Source organism: Dysidea avara, chromosome 6, assembly GCF_963678975.1.
Source record: "Dysidea avara chromosome 6, odDysAvar1.4, whole genome shotgun sequence".
Classification (NCBI taxonomy): domain Eukaryota; kingdom Metazoa; phylum Porifera; class Demospongiae; order Dictyoceratida; family Dysideidae; genus Dysidea; species Dysidea avara.
The window spans coordinates 39,202,018-39,222,713 of record NC_089277.1 but is presented as its reverse complement, the minus strand read 5'-3'; the positions used below and the strand labels follow the sequence as shown (position 1 = coordinate 39,222,713).

General features: G+C 37.1%; 1 protein-coding gene across 1 annotated transcript; it reads left to right on the top strand.

Moving 5' to 3' along the window:
* Positions 1-5,333: 5,333 nt before the first annotated feature.
* Positions 5,334-19,743, top strand: LOC136258798 (uncharacterized). The gene is made up of 13 exons (XM_066052148.1): positions 5,334-5,884; positions 7,036-7,108; positions 8,171-8,272; positions 8,326-8,595; positions 9,372-9,563; positions 10,061-10,126; positions 10,181-10,462; positions 10,811-10,906; positions 10,965-11,027; positions 11,722-12,003; positions 15,717-15,893; positions 16,354-16,419; positions 17,757-19,743. Exons 2-13 carry the CDS (start codon positions 7,054-7,056, stop codon positions 19,616-19,618), a joined length of 3,513 nt encoding a protein of 1,170 aa, XP_065908220.1. The 5' UTR covers positions 5,334-5,884; positions 7,036-7,053; the 3' UTR covers positions 19,619-19,743.
* The last annotated feature ends 953 nt before the right edge of the window (positions 19,744-20,696 follow it).

The following is a 20,696-nucleotide window of genomic DNA, read 5'->3' as shown; positions in this document are numbered from 1 at the left end:
TTTTGTTACCTATCCCACGAGAGACCTACATTGATGGCCTGTGAATTGATGGGCTATAGCTGTCATAGATTAGATATAAGTCATCAACATTAAAAGTTAGCTACTCCCTTGAAACTGTAAATTTATACCAATATAGCACACCAGTAATTAAAAGTTTACAAAAGGATTCTGTTAACTGACAGTTATTGCATATAGATGAGGGAAGTTGTACCTGCAACCTCATGAAAATGTCACAGCATGGGCATGTGGCAGCTGAAGTATGTGTAGGTGCATGGCTCCAATGAGGAGACTAAGGACTATATAAGCAGTCATGGAGATCTTGGAGCCAATTTCAGCTTGACAAGTATACCAATGTTACATGCATACTCCCATCATATGACTTCTTATCTGGAAGCAGTATAGGTACAGTTTTTGAAGCCTATAATAGGCACTGCCAGTTAACTAGAGTACTTTGTGAATCTCAGTTTTCATATTAGTATTATTTTAATGTTTAATAGTTGAATATTCTAAAAATTTATGGTTTCAAAGGAGTAGCTAACTCTTAATGTTGATGACTTAGCTAGTCTCTACACCTAGTATATGACAGCTATAGCCCATCAATTCACAGGCCATCAATGTGGGGATAGCTAACAAAACATTTTTTGACTGCTCTATTAGAGTATTTTACTACAGGTGACTGCTCTATTAGAGTGTTTCGATCATTTTAGCGGAAGAATCCAACAATGCTGCAAATGAACATTGTGCGATAAAAGTCAACCTTTATAATGGCATAATGACCTTTTTATCAGGCATTTCCGCTGGCTGTTTCCGTTTCCGCTTTCCTTTCCCGTTTTCCTAGAATTCCACTTACCCCTAAAAATGCTATGGTAGCACCTAAAAGTGCTAAATTTTGACTGCTCTGGTCAAAAAATAGCACTTACAGGTGCTACCATAGCACTTCATTTTTAACAGTGTAGTGGCTTTATGGCCTTGTGGCCTTAGATCTTGGTGATAACGAGAACATTAGTAGAGTGTGATACAGCTACTATGCATTATTGTTGCCTCGCATAGGCTTGTGTTAGACTCCATGCCAGCATAGAACCATAAGAGAGATCGATACTCTCTAATGCACCTATCAATGTTAGGTCCCTACCCCCCAGTACGGGCCGGGGTCATGTGGGGACAAGGTGGGGATTTGACACCCTGCAAGAGCAATAACCCCACTACTGGGGCCTAAGTGTTTGTCTAATCCCCTACCTACCCCCTATATTCCCCGAGGTATTCCCCCACTCCATGATCAGTTGACCTTGAAATTCAGTAATATATAGTTTTAATATAGATATAGCACATGCATGTCACATTACAGAGATACACTCTCTTCTGTTCTGCCATGCCTGCAGACAATACACGTTAAGGTTTGGCTACGGGTCAATGTCACGTGATTTAACTAAATATAGCTACACAATTCGATTGTTATAAAAATGCTTGTCAAAAGCCCCACCACTGGGGGTAGCTTTGTATAGGTGAATCCCGTATAAACCCCGTATAATCCCCCTATGGATCCTGTACTGGGGGTACTGGGGGTTACAATTGATAGGCGCATGATGCAACAGTCACCTACATGGTTTCAATAAAATACTCTAATAGAGCGTTCACAAGTTAAGCTGTATGGCTGCATTTATATATGGCAAGAAATAACAGCCTGGCTTGTTTACTCAGTTGAATACTGCTACTGTGACTACCCATACGTTATACAATCTATGGACTACCTTACTGAACCTCTACAATCTACATACCATGCTCTATAGCTAGCTACCAGATGATCCATGAAACAGGCAGGCTGCAATATGAACAGGCCAACCATATTGATTCTACGGCATGTGTATATAGCTAGGATTCTACATTAGAAATATCACATAGTCTGTATGTCATGCTTAATTTGCGAATGCTCTATTAGAGTTTTTATTATTAAAACATGTAGATGACTGTTGTATTAGAGAGTATCGATCTCCCTTATGGTTCTATGCTGGCATGGAGTCTAACACAAGCCTATGCGAGGCAACAATAATGCATATAGTAGCTCTACTAATGTTCTCGTGATCACCAAGATCTAAGGCCACAAGGCCATAAAGCCATAGAGCCATAGGCCACAAGGCCGCTTTATGCAATAACCCCTAGGTATTTACCTGATAATCATATCAGACAATTCAATGTATTTTAATGTCATTCAGCTACAGTATGAAAATGTACTGTTTGTTCAATTAGAATTTTAAAAATAAAACTGATTCTACAAAAACCTGTTAATTTTAGCAACTTTTATATGCTCTTCTGTATAGCACGTATATCATATAGGGGGTGGGAGGGTGCGGAGGGAAGGGGAGGGGTGGTGCACGCACAAGAAGTGGTTGACAGTGAAAAAAACAGTCTATAAGTATCACACAACTGTTTAAATATATACGTTCTTTGATATTGTATATGCATTAGTTTGCCAGTGATAGTTATAAATGGCGAAAAGAATGTAATGAATTGCCCGCCCACGCCCAATTTGTGCCATCGTTAAAATGGCCTTGCTCAAAGACGATTAAATGTCTATGACATAGTTTTCTGTATAAATACTTTGGTTTGTTTATCATGCTGTAATATTGTGCTGCTGTGTTATGCTATAATAATATTAATGCTTATATTATTTAATGATGTTTGTTTCTATTACTTTAGTGCACGGTGGGAGGTGGAAGCGTCCATGATGACGATTGGGCAATGTGCAAATAAGGTGAGTGTATGCTTTGTAAAAAGAAGCCCACGTAGCTGTGCAGGGCTCATCTTCTGTACAGATCAGCTTCTGTATAGTCTTTCATCATTTTATTTTTCCCGAGGGGTAGCCAACACCCACGCAAAACACAGAAATGGTGTACCAGAGGGGTTGCCAACGCCCACGCAAAGCACCCAAATGGCGTGTACGAGACTCCCAATCTGTATGTATTTTTAAAAGCATTTAGTGATATTGCTAACTAGTAACTACCTGTACAGTTGTTGATCTACATCTTGTTCTAGTTATTCGTGATCGATCATTGTCTACTTTGTTAAACTCCCTTTCTCCATTATTTTTACATGATTTTGGATTTAGGATTTGGTTTCTAATATATTTGTGTATTTCTGATTGGATTTCTCACATAGCATACAAGAGTCCCAAGGCATTGGCTACCCCTCGCTTTTTACCAAAAACCAGTTCATCTCTAGTTGACACAGTGGCGTAGCCAAGGGTGGGCATGGGCGGGCATTTGCCCAACCATCACAGTTTCTTGCCCAACCATCACAAACTTTTGCCCAACCATCACAAGTAGCTTAAGATTCACGCGAGGATTCACAGCAGCACACAAAACCACCCTACTTTGATACTGTAAAGCGTAAACATGTACCTCATTTCTTGAACCATGACTTCAGAAGGGATCGAGATAGATGGTATATCATGTGATCCATTACGAGGAAATCCCTTGGGAAGTCCCTATAAAAGACGCACGTGCCACGCTCCTTGGCGTGGTTTAAATTCAAAATTTAAAATGGAGTCAAAGCGTGGTACACTACAGTCGTGGTACTGTATCTCTGAGTCACAGTGAGTGATAATCGTCAGTAGGATTCAGTATGGATGGTGCTGGCAGCAAAAGATTTCGTTTCAGTGGATTTGTCAAACGTATTTTTTTGATAAGGAAAGTACCGTATAGCCTACCTTACTGCTGATGAAAGAAAACAGGAAAACGTGACTCTTCTAGATAACAATAATAGCATATGCAAATGGAGCTGGAAATGGAGAAAAGGTCAAGTCATTATAAAGCGTCACGTGCACAAATTGTACTGATTAACCGAGTTGTGGTTTACACCAGATTCATGCAAAATGTACATTGGCTGCTATAAGTCTGTGACAAAGCTTTCTTGGCATGCTGATATTTGTGTTTAATAGTTCATAAATTAGCGCCCCGGCCTTCATTTGGGACCATGTGGCGTTTAATTGAAAAAGCATTTCATATTGCTGTGGTGGTTGGTCTGTAAACTATACTGCCAGTTGATTGTGGTAAATATGTGATGAACTGTTTACATTGTTGGTTCTTGTAGGTTCAGCAGTTTGATATCACGTGATACTCAGCTACGGCGATCGTCGATGGATGCCTGCCCTACAAGTTTAATAGATAGCATATAGCTAGTAAATGTATGCATGCATGCAAGCAGCATTTATTTACACTATAGTATAGGTAGCTGTAGGCCTTGTGTGCATACACTTTTTTATATTCTATGATAATGTCTCACATGAAAGTGAGCGTGTTTCTTGTGTGTGTAATTAAGTTGATATGCCCAACCATCAAATATTGGCTGGCTACGCCCCTGAGTTGACAAAGATAGTGTGACCATCTAATTATGATATTACAATCTAAATTAAATTCTTGATCACAGATACACATTTCCCTTGTTGCTATATGTAGCACACCACAAAATTAACCAATGTAAACAACCATTACCATACGTGACCTTGTAGTGTTTTGTTTTTTATGTGAATGTGTAGTGTGTGTGTAGTGTCAGTGTGTGTGTAGTGTAGTGTGTGTGTGTCAGCAGCGGCGGAGGAAGTAGTTGATATGAGGGGGGGCTCCGCTGAGCTGACCCAGACTTATTTCTATAGTTTGGTAAGGTGAGACCAAAAAAAAAAAAAAAAGGTCACAACCAACTGACAAGAGCTTTCCACCTCATCAGCTACCATTTCTAGCTGATAAACTACATAAAAATCCTTACATAGCTCGCTACACACTGACTACTTTATTAGAGTGACTGCTCTATTAGAGTATCTCGATCTTTATCACGGTTTTCAGCCCCACTCCAAGAAAGATAATTTCGGTGTGATATCATTCTGAGGGGGGCTAAGCCCCCCCTCAGCAGACCGAGGGGGGGGCTTTAGCCCCCCCTCCCTTTCCGCCGCCTATGTGTGTCAGTGTGTGTATGTAGTGTGTGTGTGTCAGTGTGTCTGTGTAGCGCGTGTGTGTGTGTAGTGTGTGCGTGATAAAGATTTTTTTAAATTGACCAATTTAAATGTGACTGTTTTTTCCACAGGTTTATATATATGTTGGAGAACTGCAAACAACTAACTTGAAATTTTTATAATGACCATCTTTAAAAATATTTATTTGATTACATGTACAAAATACAAAGATGTATCACGTGATCAAAAAAGTTATTAGCATGATGTACAAGGACTATTGACCATTGAAAAGTTGATGAATTAAACATTCAAGAACGGAATACTTCTCCATTGCAACTCGCCTACGCAATATAGCGCGCGCGTCACTAATAATCAGTGCTCAGCCGGGGTATGCGACTATTGGATTGAGATGGTGATTTTTATAAAATTATTTGTACCGTGTAAAACGTTCGTCACGAACGGTATAGCTAGCTGAAGTATTCAAGAAAGGATAGATCTAGCCTGGATTCGTTAAAAAGTTCGCGCCTGGATTGTTGGGGTGAGCCAATACGTATTTTCATTGCCAATGGTTCTATGTGTAATGTTAAACCCCCTACTTTGTACCATGAAGAAGGCCGTATTAAGCTGTTACATTTTACGTGAAAGTAGATGTCATGCTGGCCATTCCTGCTAGAACCTGGGAAAGGTTTAAAAGTTATCTGACGCTCCATAACAGAGCCTTGAAAACCTGCTTCCAGTGTAGACGCGTGTATCTTGCCAATAAAAAAAAAATTATTAAAAGTCGCTTAATTTTTGGATATGTTCACGTGCGAAGCGGGTTGTAGCCGAGGTTGAATGTTTCATCATAGATCTACAAGATAGAGACATCGTAGTTAACTGCTACCCAGTTTGTGGTACTTTTTCTCTTGTGTAGCTGCTATCAGTTGTAGCTAACAGTTAATTGAGGTCAGCTATGATTGTGTTAATGTTAAAGCTGTACAGTGTATAAGAGTAAAAGTCAGAGAGAAGAAGTGTTTTCATAAAAGAAGTCTGAAACCACTGGAACTCTTTACTGTAAGTTATTCAAAAGTCGTTAACCACTGGAACTCTTTACCCAACTCCGTTGTGACTGCACCCACTGTAGCAGTACTTTTAAGTAGAGGATATATAGATTATATTTGGCATCAACCAGGATATAGGATTCTCAAAGGCCTGCGGCCTAGCCCTGGCAAAATTGATTTTGCTAGGGCATTCCAGCCCATCCAATAATAATAATAATAATCCAGGTACTGTTAATCCAGGTCCAGGTACTGTTAATTTTCTTTCAAAAGGGACTATATTTGCTTGAATTAAACTTTTGAACAATAGAAATCATTGTGCTAAGCTGAATATCTAGGTTACTTTTTGAAAGCCAAACATAGTGTCTATGAATGTTGAGAATCTTGTAGCTATAGGTTAACAGTTGGAAAACACAAAATTATTTAACTGTTGTTGAGTTAAAAGGCAGAAAATTAAATTATATGATAGCCAAGGTCTTGATGTGCAACTTGCAAACACATCATGAGAATACATCATGATATCACACCAGTGAAATGTCTTTCTTTATTGTCCAGGAAATACCAACTAAAAATTTATTTCTCTGTTTGACTGTATATAGCTATACTTCAGATGGAGGAAATACTTTAAGGAAACAATTAGTCCATATGAATAGGATAATGCTTATTATGTTATGGAATCGTTGCCAATTTTATACTGCAACATTTTAAATTCCTGAATGTTATAGTGAAAATGTTACCTCTATGATGAAGAGTGGATGTGGTAGGTACAGGGATAGAATAGTCAAAAGTTTGTCCTATAGTGATGAAGAGTAAGAGTAAGATACGAGGTAAGATACCTAACTATATGATCCTTTGAGTTTGTTGGAAAGTTAGAGTGACAATGTGTATAAGGGTATAAGCTTCTAGTAAGTAAAATACATTAAGATGTTATATGCTAATTTTACATTTGACTAACTAGTTATAGCATACAAAGCTTATGCACTTCTTTTGCATAATTATGATGGTGTCACTATTTTCTTTCTTTTAAGTGTTCACAATTATATAGTATCACATTGTCAGATAACAACAAATTAGCACATGGACTACACAGAGGACACTATGGATCATCACTGCGATAGGGATAACTCTTCTAGTAAGTGACTGGTCTATTTAACAAGCAAACTATGATATGTAATATACTTTTGTACACTCAATGCGACATTATGGTAACTGTCAAGGATGGCTTGTTGTGATGCATTCACAATACTAAGTATGATACTGCAGGTACACTGTATATAGTAAATAAACCATTGCTGCAAGTGCTATATGTGCTATATGAAACATAAAGCCCAGTGTGCTCAGATGAGTGCTTTATTTTTCATATTGCATGAGCAAGGCAATGCTTTAAAGAAGTTTCTAGTCGTAGCTGGCAGCCAAGTATAAAGACTACATGCTACACAAACTATTAGCAGCCTGTATGGACACAAACTAGTATTACGATGTAACTCACATATAGTTCACCATGGTTTGGTATGTTAAATGCTCAAAGGGTAATTTGACAGGTTTTGTTCACAACCCACAACCAATTTCAAAGTGAAGAGATTCCGTGATATTTCCTGGACTTTCCATTTACATTAACAAATGTAACAGCAACATATACAACATCAAAGTATTTAGGTTAGTTTATAAAAGGAATCTAGTGGTAAGCATTGCATCAACTGGAGTGATTCATCACTCAGTACTGTTAGCCTGCACTAGCTTGGATGATTGATCATACTTATAATGGGTGATTGCTTGCCCGCTGTGGGCTATTAGCCTGCAGTCACGTAGGTAACAGTGCTATAATGCCCACAAACTGTGTTATTTTGTCCAATTAGGGCAGATATAACACAGTTGGTTTGAAATAAAGCACTTGTTGCAATATTATAGAAAATTTAGCACACCTTTTCCGTTGATCTCGCCCACACAAAGTTCTTTAATATTTACATAAAATATTTAAGTTTTGCTGTGGTTGTAGCTACCTCATTTGTACTGTTCATTAGTTACATGTAATCCATAACAAAATAAAAGAAGATTCGGGTTGAAGTAAATGTTCTATGTGCAAAGCAGATTAAATTATAAAAGCAATTATTTCAATATAAAACACTTATAATTAAAATCTTGCTTGAATGCATTATGCGTGTGTTACGACACTGTGGCAAGCATAACTTAATAGGTGTTAAAAACAATGGATCACCAGTTGGTGATCATGCAGTATTGAATAAACCAGATTGCTGGTATGGACCACAAGTGATTGAAATGATTTTAAGAAAACCTCGTAAGATAACAATTTTACTTTATCTGTGCTTTTATAATTATTGTGTTTAACAGAACTCTCATTTCTGATCAGATACTACAACTTGTTGTATCAGAGTTTAATACCTAACTGCAAACTGACCATCAAAATTCTAAAACAACATTTAGAAATTTCTAGTGATGTGGAGAGTTTTATTGCCAATGGAGAAAGCTCAAGAATCAGATGTCAAAGGATTATCAATCTTCTACTAGTTCAGTTAGACACTACAAAGGATTACGAACAGTTCTGTTACTATTTCAACATGATTTCAGTAATGACTGATCTTACTGATAAACTGAAGACAGGTGTGGTCAAATATGTTCCAACTTTGGTTTTATCTTTCATTACAATATAATTGACCTAGAGCTACTAATTTTTATTGTTGCAACCTTTACTCCTACTGGAGACTTTTAAAGGCTGCACACTTTTTTCACAGCTTGCAATTGTGTGGATTTTTTCAACTTCATAAGGCTTAGATGGGCTATGGCTTTCACACACATTGCTTCTACACAGTCATTATGATGATCATTAATTTTATTGCATTGGATTGAACGTTTCATTCATATATCTTTTGAAGCCAAGTGGTCTGGCTTATCTTGTCCATCTTGTGAAAAGGCTGGTGTGAATTTGAAACTCAATCACATAATTTATGTTGTGTGGCTTACACTATATGTGACCAGGCCTGCATTAATAGGGCATGTGGGCACATGATTTTTGCCTACTTTTTCATAGTTTCATCACTCATAACTTTTTGTACGATTATGCTATGTCATTGCAATTTTCAGCTCTTAGTAAACATTTAATTGGCATCATGATGCAAGTTACAGAATGGAAATATACTTTTCCACTACTGAGATATGACCTGTAGAGTGATCCACATGCCCTGTTTTCGCAGGCCCGGTCACATATGTGAGCCCTACAGGAGGAAAAAAATAGCATGCTTCAGAGAAAATTATGCATGTGTGAAAATCACATTTCTTTCTGTCATTGTGTAGCGGTGTGATGAGCCAGTGTTGTTGGCACATGACACATATTATGTGTCTTCATACTGTACATTAACATGTTGTTTTTTTAATTGCAGAAGGTATTGTTGTGAAAAAACAAGCTGTTACATTCCCTCAACCACTTGACAATTATGCAGTAGACAACATCATTATTCGATGTGTTGATAGTGGACCATCAGATGACAGAGCTAACAACTACTCCATTAGTAGTCACCGCCAGGTTGTTGGTAGAAGAAGATGTAGAGCCGTTGATGCAAGTAATAAAAAGAGTAAGTTAAGTGAGCAATACTGGACAAATCATAAGCAGAAGGGCAAGAGGGCTAAAACCATTTTCAATTCACTTAGGGGATGACTGATTCTTCCATAGTGTCACATATCTGCAGAAATCACGTAGTTATAATACTGATGGGCAAATGTGTACATGCAGTATAATTGACTAATATTGATACAATTATGAAACATAAGACTTATCTCTTAGGGTTAGGGTTAGGGTTAGTCAACTGTTGCAAATCATGCCAGTTGCATTGCCTCTGCAGTCTGCTACACAGCATATGCTATCAGTGAATATTTTCATTCAGAGGTGATATTTTTTATCTTGTCCTTGTTGCTGTTTATATATATAGGAGCAATTTGTAACATGGTAGATCTGAAGCCCTTGCAATTATTATTTATTGATTACATACCTGCTCACAGCTTTATAATGTACATACAGCTCAGTGAAATATAGCTACTGCAGTATTTGTAACTTTGCTTTTGTTTAAAACAGTGCCATCACCTCAGCCAGCTGTGGATGAAGCACAAAAGCTGCCACAGAACATTGTTGCCAACAAAGGTGTGAAAATAATTGTTTAAAAGGTTTAATCATTGAAGATATACACAATTTCAGATTTTGCTCAACTCAAGACACATTATGACACTATTCTACAATCGATGCCTGATAACTATGAACAGAGTGTTGGGATGTTACAGAATTATATCAGCGATGATCAGATTTGTATGATATTGAGCAGTAGTAACTCCACTACTGCTAATAAGATAATATTGGATTGTTTGATTGAGAGGATGAGCTGTAGAGAAGAATTACTTGATCTGTGTGATCAGCTGGAGACTATTAATACATCACAACAAATGATGATGATTATTAATGGAATAAGATCTGGATATGCAGGTTAGTTGGTGGAAGTGTACGTAGAACATTGATTTTATCAAACAGCAAATAAGCAAAAATCATTCCTGCAGAGCTGTGAGATTTTAAACTACTATTTTATTGTGTGATTCTGTAGTGTAAGAGAATTTGTTTTGTATCACGTTTTTGCCTATAATTATATATATTGTCATTCTTTTAATTTAATATTGCTTGGGTACCTTAATTGAGACTGAATTACAAAACACAACGACAAGAGCCAAACTATAATCTAATGCTTGAACTGCACATACAGTGAGTATGTACATCAAAATAATATGGCCTTTGACTCTTTGTGTCTTTATATTACAATACATTATGGTGTACATGTAGATAGCTCCAGTAGCATTCAGTTACCAATCAGTACAACATCTACTGCTAATATTCAATCATTATCAAGTGATCAACAACATCACTCAACATCACTGAGTAAGTGAATCACATGTCACTTATCTCATTAAGTATGTATATATAATGAATCTTCTAGGTGTTGGCAGTTCATTCTATCAAAACATATTTTCCACTATCAAATTGGATCAGTCATCAAAGGGTAAAGGAAGCTATGTTACATGCTGTTCACTTTGCATCTCATACAGGGGCTTAAGAGGCATAGGTGCCATACATGTAGTGATGATGTAACTCCATGGCCTGTAGTCTTATTTATAGTCGAGTTATGCTTGCCTGAAGGTAGTAGTCAGTTAGTGACTTAGTTAGGAACAGAAGTACATATAGAAAATTTGATATAAATTTCATAGCAACCCATTGAAATAATTTTAGGGACATTTTTTGGCTAAGCTACGTTGGTTGTTGGGTGATATTATTGTTCAAGTCTCCATGATCTCTAGCATACAGCAATACCGTGATGTATGGTGGACATAATTATGCATAATAATTTTATATAATTATGAGTGATGTCTGGTTGCCATGTTATTTTATGTTGTAGTGGCATGGCTACTGTAAGTAGTGGCATGGCTACTGTAAGTAGTGGCATGGCTACTGTAAGTAGTGGCATGGCTACTGTAAGTAGTGGCATGGCTACTGTAAGTAGTGGCATGGCTACTGTAAGTAGTGGCATGGCTACTGTAAGTAGTGGCATGGCTACTGCAACACTCTTATGCAAATTCCATGAAGTAGTGTACATACTGCATAACAGTCCATGCATGCTGCTTAATTTTTTTATTTAGTTTATAGCTAAACTTTTACGAAGTGTAACATCTTGATAACTTATTTCGTACTTATTGCAGCATTTTTAGTGCTCAAGAAAAACTATGAAAGGTTGTGCCATTGTCTGCCACACGACTATGTTACAACTGTCGATAAAATGAAACAGTTATTTCCTCAACAGCCTGCCAATTATCTGCTTGAACTTAGAAAGCTTCCATCTGTTGAGCTCATAAATGAAGCAATTATATGTCAGCTACTATATGGAATTAAAGCAGAGGATCATGTTTTGATGTTGTGTGATGACTTGGACAAGTTGTGTGATGATGAAAACACCAAGCAGCGTATTGAAGTTTTAAGAAATGGTTTGTGACTCCTGTAAAAATTTGTTGTAATGTTATTTTATCAAAGTTTGTTATTAGCTATTAAATGTGTATAAAATATCAAGCCAAAATAATTACATGTATATTAAGCACTTTCACATATGTGTTGGTTGTCTGCTCCTTTGATTTTGAAACATAATCAAATAACTTTGAAGTCACAAATTTAATGAAATTGAGACCCAAGTAATACAACTAATGTATTAGAGCCCTGTTTGAAAATCTCTATATGTGACCAAATTTTCAAAATCACCCCAGTGGGTGCACAAGTCTGAAATGAGATAACTCCAGCACAAAGTTGCTACACTATCAGGCTATTGATTTCCACACCTAGCATCCTTTAAACTCATCTGGTCTGCTTTTGCTAGGTGACATACTAGTGGCCTATATTACCAGACCAGACGTGTTCACAACTATAGAGGGCTGAAGCACTCTGGATAGACCAGCAGAGAGCTGAGTGTGTGTCACTTGTTTATTTTGTGATACATATTTCAGTCTATAAACTGCCTCTGATGGGCTATTTTGTGGCCTGGTAACTTCATTTACTACCTCCGTCCATTCTAGTACTCTATCATTTGCCCTCCATTCCACCCCCACTATCTAAAATGGCAAGAAACTCTTCAAAGATTGCCTTGGCTACCAGGTACTTTTAAAGGTCTTAAATAGCTCATATTTGGTGGAAATTCTGTATGAGTAGCTTCAAAGACTGGTGGGTTACACTGTTTTGAAATGTTGAAATATGTTTTCTCTATGCACCCATAAGGGTGATTTTCTAATAATCAGTCACATATTGGAATGTAATAGTATACATGTGACTGGCTCTAAGAAAACCAGTCTTATCACCTATATACAAGCGTTGAGATTTAATTATTCAGAGTTTGGAGCTCCCCAATGGTTGAAGTTACGTGAATAAAATTTTCACACATTTTACACCAATTCCTTAAATTTAAACCATCCACTGAACAAGAAGCCAAGAACTAAGTTTTCCACCATTTTAGATAGTTTTTACCGAAGTTGTCCATGCCATGGTAGTATCAGGCAAAGCTCCACAATGAGTGGTGGGTTGGGCCAGAGCTCCATTAGGGATCCAGACCATCCATACGGATTGCCACTGGCCTTGGAAAAAGTAGCCAGCAGTATCAGACCACTCAACCCTGGCTGATTGTGGCAGTGAAAGGTAGTGTATTTATGTAGCTTTGTGTTCATAGCAAAAATCAAATTTTTTGTCACGGGCAATACGTCCGGTGGTTTTGCAGAGTCAGACACATATGTTCCGTTTGATTCCCAAGTAAGGATTTTCCAAAAAAGGTTCTGTTTTGATACCATGTAATCTAAACTAAAACAGCCAAGCTGTAAAAAAGAGTGCAGCCCTCAAAAAAGCTAGGGTGAAAGAAGATGTGAAATCTAAGGTGGCGGCCGTGATGGTAGGTTAATGGCAAAAATTTTAATTATGACAATTCAGGTGAATTTGCATTGCCTCCTCCACTAGGATTCGGCACCAAATTCACCTGAATTGTTGTACGTAATTAAAATTTTTGCCATTAACCTACCATCATAGCCATTTCTTGGCTCTCACCTTAGATTTCACATATTTTTTCATCCTGGCCTTTTTGAGGGCTGCACTCTTTTTTTACAGCTTGGCTGTTTTGGTTTAGATATCACTTCTTTTTGTATTGTAAGCCACAAAGCTGGCCATTAACTGGCTTTGGTGCTTCCTTCTATCTTGTTTTTTTTTTCTTTCTGCAGGAATTGTGGAACAAAGGAAGAAATGTTGTGTACAGCTTTTTGCCTGATTAAAAATATTTGTATATTTAACAATGAAAGATAATCATACTGTAGGTAATAAGGTGACTTCTTATACATAACTGAACTGTAGCTGAAACTCCCATTGTTTGTAGCTGAACTCTTTTCAGAGTGACTTGTTTCCAACACATATTCCTACAGGGTGATTTGTTTGTAGCTGATCCCTATAAGGTAACTTGTATCTAGCTGATATCTCTACAGGGTGACTTGTTTGTAGCTGATCTCTCTACAGAGTGAATTATTTGTAGCTGAACTCTCTACAGGGTGCATGGCTTGTTTATAGCTGAACTCTCTTCAGTGTGACTTGTAATGTTCTGAATCACTACAGCAATATATTTGTAGCTGAACTCTCTATAGGGTGACTTGCTTCTTGCTGAACTGTCTATAAGATTAACTGTTTGCAGCTGAACTCCCTTTGGATGGCCTTTGAAGGACATGCACTTCTTGTGAGGCGCTCCCTACTACCATACTGTTTGATAAAGAATAAAGTCAAGTTGTTTTTGAAATCAAAAACATGTTTGCAGTGGTGGATCTAGGATTTTTTAAAAGGGGTTTCTGAAATAATGATGATTAGCTAGCTATACCTAGATATTGAAAACTCTGAGGAATCGCAAGAAAATTTTAAGACTTTAGAAGCTGTGAGATTAGATTTTAGACTACATTCAATGCTTTAAGATTAGATACTGGGTAGTCAGCTCAGCTGGTTTTCCTTTTAAACTGTGAAACAAACTGTTTCCAGGGTGCGAGTTGTACTAAGCTGTAGCCTGACTGCTCTATTAGAGTATCTCAATTGTTTTCAATAAACTGGTAGGTGAAAAGTAAAGTATTTTTGTCAGCACAGAAGGTAATACACTGCTGGGATTTTTACTTGATGCTACAGTTAAATCAAGAGCGGTGGAGCAGGTTGATGAGTGAGGAGGCCAACTTGGGTGGTGAAAGTTTGAAAGCACAGAAATCATTCATACATGTTATTTTGGGGGTCTGGGGGCATGGCCCCCAGGAAAACTTTGAATTTTAGAAGATCTGAGATAGTATTTTAGGGTATTTCACTGGATAAAATCGAGTAGCTAGGTGCAGTTTGACTGTTCTATTAGAGTAAGTGACTGTTCTATTAGAGTATCTCGATCTTTTGTGGGGGCTATGCATGGAGCAGGCCAATAAGTGAGGGGGCCAACTTGGGTGGCAACAGATTTGAAAGCACAGAAAACAATCGTGCATGCTATTTTGGGGGTCTGGGTGGCATGCCCCCAGAAAATTTTGCATTTTAGAAGCTCTGAGATTGCATTTTAGGCTATTTCACTAAGCTTCTTCCAGATAAATCTGAATAGCTACTTGCAGTTTCGAAGAGACATAAAATATGACTGTTCTATTAGAGTATCTTGATCTTTTGTTACAAGCGTGCATTGGCCTAAAAGTAAGGGAGCCATGCCCCCCCCCCCCCCCCCCCCTGCCCCCATCTCCACCGCTTATGCTACCGCCTGTGAGTTAAATGCAACTGAATGCATGTGTGCTTGTATAGTTAGTGATACTATATAGTTTTGCCATGATAAATTGCCAACAAAGATCTCAAGCTCCTGCTCAGATAAATTTCAAAGGGGGTTTCTGTCGAAACCACAGAAACCCATCTGGATCCGCCACTGGTTTGAATTTATATATAGGATATATAAGTTACATCTGGTGGAGTAAAGTATATGTTTAATATCACAATTCCTAAGCTTGGATATCCTTTTCACAATTCCTAAGCTTGGATATCCTTTTTGCTTGTAAGAATTCACTAATTTTTCTACAAAGTATATTTTTCGATAAATATGTACATGAATTAAATGCTTACTCCAATTTTTAGATAAAGATCAGTCAGTTAAAAGTAACTTTACTTCTTGATTTTCTCAAAACAGAATTTTTGGAAGCTCTTTGTTCCTCACCACCACCAGCCACTACAAACAATACCAATACATCACTACCTAATAATGCTATCTATGGATCAACACCTTGCCGGACAACAATTGATTTGTCAATGAGGGTTGGGTCAACTGCAGTAATCAATGCATCTCAACCACCACAGCCCCAGCAAGGTTTGTGTCATAATGTTATTTAGTGACAAACCATACAAACATTATAGTCTTTTTAAGTGGAATATTTATCCATTATGAATTTTGAAAGAAACACTATTAATTTTTTGGTAAATTGTTATCACTAAGCAGTGATCATTTATATTCTTACTTGTGGACAGTCAAATTGTTTTGGATGATAGATGTACATTGGCATAGATATCACATGATAACATTAGACGTTCTGTATTAAAACATTTATCATCACAGCATGAACTATCTTGTTGTTCAATTTTAACCAACTTTTCAGCACTTAGATACACAAAACAAATCTTAAACTATGGATAAATACAAAATGTCTGCACTGCAAAGCAAGCAAACACAGTCTGTACCTGCATGTACTGTATATTCATTTTTTTGTACACAAATTAATTTATCCATAATCCCATGGTTACTAAAATTATGTGTATTCTTATATAATTAGGATATTTATCATTGAAAATGAAACTAGAGAAGCAGATGAGTTATCAGCAAAAGCGTTTGGAAAAAGGTTGGTAGAAGTAGGTGTATATCGAACAACCTACTGTACTTCAATAATGCTGACTTCATGAATGTAAGCCAGCCAGCTCACCTCACAACACTTAGTTGTATATCAGTTACAATATTATCATATTTTCTCATTTATTTTGGGCTGGCTTCATTTGTACAATACTGTGATTACCTGTGGTGACATCCTGGAGGTTTATCAAAATATTTATGGTTGGGGTACGCATCACATTCTGGAAGTGTTATGAGGTAGTATAGTTACAGAGTGGAAATTAAGATCTAATATCTTACTATATATGGTTTTCTCTCACACTCTAAATTCCTATCCTCCTTATCTCCAATCTCCACTTGTAAAATTTTGACTGACACATCATCGTATTATTTGTGACCAGGCTTGCAAAAACAGGGCATGTGGGTACACAAATTTTCCCTACATTTTAAAGTACTGTATCATGTTTTATGTCATCGTGGTATGTGTAGTTATGAAGCTTTCAGCCCTTATCAAACATTTGATAACTGTCTTCATAGTATAAGTTACAGAATGCAAATACACTAATAACACTATAGTGGTACTGAGATATCACCTGTTACAGTGTATGTGAAATTTGTGCTCACATGCTCTGTATTTGCAGGCCCAGTCACATTTCATGAAGGCTTTCAGTTTAATGCTAGATTAACATTAAAACTCTTCCGAAATGCTACAGGTATATGTTTCATGACTAAAATCTTAACACCTGGTTTTTACGTAGATTCCACATTAATTTTTGGTCCACTGCTATTTAATGGTACAGGTAGTATGATTGCTATCTGATATACCATATCGTCTCAAAATATGGCCGTTCTGGCTTAAATTCCTGGTCTCGTTTAGTTGCCTGGTCTCATTTAGTTGCCAGGTGTGCACTACAACAGACCAAGTGTCTTGAATAGACGCTGGGTGCCTGAATGGTAGTTGTCACCTGGCCAGCTGTATTGCCAGTATTGGCAAAGCAGAAAATGACATCATTGTGTGGATCACTGGACTTCTTTTCATTTTAGAGCTGCTCTCCTAAAACTGGTATCCATACTGTTTTATGCACACGGTGGCCTGAAACTATGATGTTAATTTTATACATACCATACCTTGTACCTTACTGTGGTGGCTTTCCTCATATCGCTAGCAACTCACTGTTAATGTTGAAAATCTGGAACTTAACTCATCCTGGAGCCCAAGCTTAACGTGTAGTAGCCGGTCTTGTTTAGTTGCCGGGGTAAAAAAGCTTGAAGGAAATAAATGCCTGGGCTGTAATTGAAGACAAATTGACAATACGATACATACCTGTACAATTTTTTGGTCCACTACAGGGATAAAGTGCCCACCTCCTCCACCATTACCACTCAACTTTGTACCACGTCAAAAGTTATTAGATGAAATAGTCACAAAATTATGTGAAGGCACTGCTGACACTAATGACTATGGAGTAAGTTTAGCTATTACTGGAGCTGGTGGATTTGGAAAGACTGCTATTGTTACTGTCTTATGTCACCAGTCTAATATACAAGATGAGTTTCCTGATGGTGTTCTTTTTGTAGAGCTTGGACCACAAGCTATTGATCCCATCATGAAGCTAAAAGGATTGTATAATCTATTAACAGATAAGCATTGCGATGTTAATGTTGTTGAACAACAGATTCTTCAGTTAACAAGTCTTCATTGTCGTAATCTTCTTGTTATTATCGATGACGTGTGGCATGTTGAAGATGCTGAGCCGATAGTGAAGGCATTTAGTAACTGTAAAATACTCCTCACTACCAGGATGAATGATATTAAACAATACATACCTACCAAACAGGTATTAAGCATAGGTCCAATGGAGCAAGATGAAGCTATCTCTCTACTGACCAGTGGAGTGGTTGATATCAATCAACTGTCACAAGAAGATGTGAGCTTACTTGATGAACTAGCTCAAGATGTCCACCTGTGGCCACTACTGCTGTCTCTTATTAGAGGACAGCTTTCTGTTAGCACTAAACAACACTCTTTATCCAGCCATAAAGCAATAGAAAATGTACAAGCTAAATTACATGATAAAGGACTTACAGCGTTTGATAAAAATAACATTGAAAGAAGTCGTAAATTTGCAGCAAGGAGTTGCATTGAGGTTAGTTTAGACATGCTAAAAGAACCGTTGTCAGATAAACTGAAAACGTTTATACTTTGGACTGGAATAGGCACCTCACTACAAACGGCGGTGCTACAATATCTATGGAGGATTACTGACTATGAAGCAAGAGATAGTGTTGATGTACTATCATCTTATGGTCTAATTCAATTTACTGATGTTACATTACCTCCACACAATAAGGTGCAAAACTGTGTGGAGGTTCATGCTGTCATCAGTCAATACATCATTGAGCGAATGGAGAGTGATGATGTCCAGCGTTTGTCGCCATTTGGTGAACTAGACACTTGTAGAGCAGTCAAGGATGGGCTAGTACAACAATTCCAAAGTTCTTATAAAATACATGACACAAGATTGTTATCTGATGTGGAATACTTATATTTCAGAGTGAATGAAATAGAATTCCAAAGCTTACCTTATCACATACAGCAGATTAACATGTGCAGAATTCTTGATCCACATACCACCATAGTACTATTAAAACGAATACAAGAAGCTGTAAAAAGCTCACCAAACATTTCAAAATTGTTTGTATCATTGATTGATCACATTAACATACTGATAAATGACTGTCATAAAATATTGAAAAGCGCTCACAAATCAAGTAGAATTCTGAATCAGAAGTGTCAACAATGTCTCACCCAAAGAAATTATGATGCTTTAAACCAAACAATAGACACGTACATGCAAGATTATCCGATAACAGTTGTAGCAAAACAGGCAGTTGCTGTTGTTAAAAAAATAATTCCCTATTGTAAAGGAGAAGTACTTTACAACATGACAAGGCGATGTGAGAAATTACAGATGGCAACATTTGATTATCATGTCATCTCTCTACTGAAAGCACCAATTATTAAAATATTAACAAAAGAACTCCAACAGCTTGTTACTTCCTTGGAGGCAGGATCACCGTACATAGAGCAAACTATTGAGAGCTACAAGTCTGGTAAATTTGATGAAGAGTTTGACTTAGTGAGGATAAAGCAGCACATTAAGCTACAAGAAATAGCTCCAAACCATGTAGCTTTACAGCAGGGAATCTAACTTGTATGACTGAAAATTATATGCTGTGTGTTTAATTTCTTTCAAAAAGTAACTTTTGTAAACAATTGGAAAGTGAATATATAACATTGTACATGTCTGTTGGTAAGCCTATTTTTCATTAGCACAAATCTATTAGCAAATGATAGAAAATTCATGCATGTATTTAAAAATATAGATAATTGGATTGAAATTGCACCAGCTGGTGGTGAGATTTACAGTACACGGAGTCAAAAGTTTGACTTTTAAAGATTATTGAGATTAGGACTCCTTTTATAAACTTCTCTGCAAAAATTGACACGTGTTATTTGATAGCCTTGGATTTTGGTACAGATAGAGAGTGCATAAAACAACAGCTAAAGGTGAATTCACATACCAAATTCAATAAATTTGACCAGCTCTGTGAAAACAGGTCTTATAGCCTTTCCAATGCTTTAAGTTTGACCTTTCATAACTCTAAAAGTAATTCACCTACACTGTATCTACTTGAAACAACATCAGGAAATAATTGTATACAAGGACTACAACATGACCAAATTTTAAATTGATACCTTATTTGGATAGCATTGTAGCAAGTTGCAGATTGCCACGTTGACAGAATCGGAAAGGATATAAGACCTGTTTTTGCAAATCCAGTAAAAAATATTCACAATGATAGCTATGAGCATTAATTATTATCTAATCCAAAACAGCCAAGCTGTAAAAAAGATTACGGCCCTCAAAAAGGCTATGGTGAAAAAAGATGTGAAATCTAAGGAGGCGGCCAAGAAATGGCTGTGATGGTAGGTTAATGGTAAAAATTTTAATAACAACAATTCAGGTGAATTTTGGTGCTGCTTGGTCTTGGCACAATATTCACTTGAATTGTCATTATTAAAATCTTTGCCATTAACCTACCATCACAACCATTTCTTGGCTGCCACCTTGGATTTCACATCTTTTTTCACCTTGGCCTTTTTGAGGGCCGCACTCTTTTTTTACAGCTTGGCTGTTTTAAATTAGACAAGTTAAAGGAAAAATTTGAAATTTTAAGTTCGATTAGGGATCATAGAAAAAAAAGTAAGGAACAAAGGAGATCGCC

Coding starts and splice junctions, on each gene's coding strand:
- LOC136258798 (XM_066052148.1), top strand. CDS start 7,054: ATGGACTACACAGAGGACACTATGGATCATCACTGCGATAGGGATAAC. Junction 10,463..10,810: donor AATAAGATCTGGATATGCAG/GTTAGTTGGTGG, acceptor GTGTACATGTAG/ATAGCTCCAGTAGCATTCAG. Junction 15,894..16,353: donor ACCACCACAGCCCCAGCAAG/GTTTGTGTCATA, acceptor TTATATAATTAG/GATATTTATCATTGAAAATG.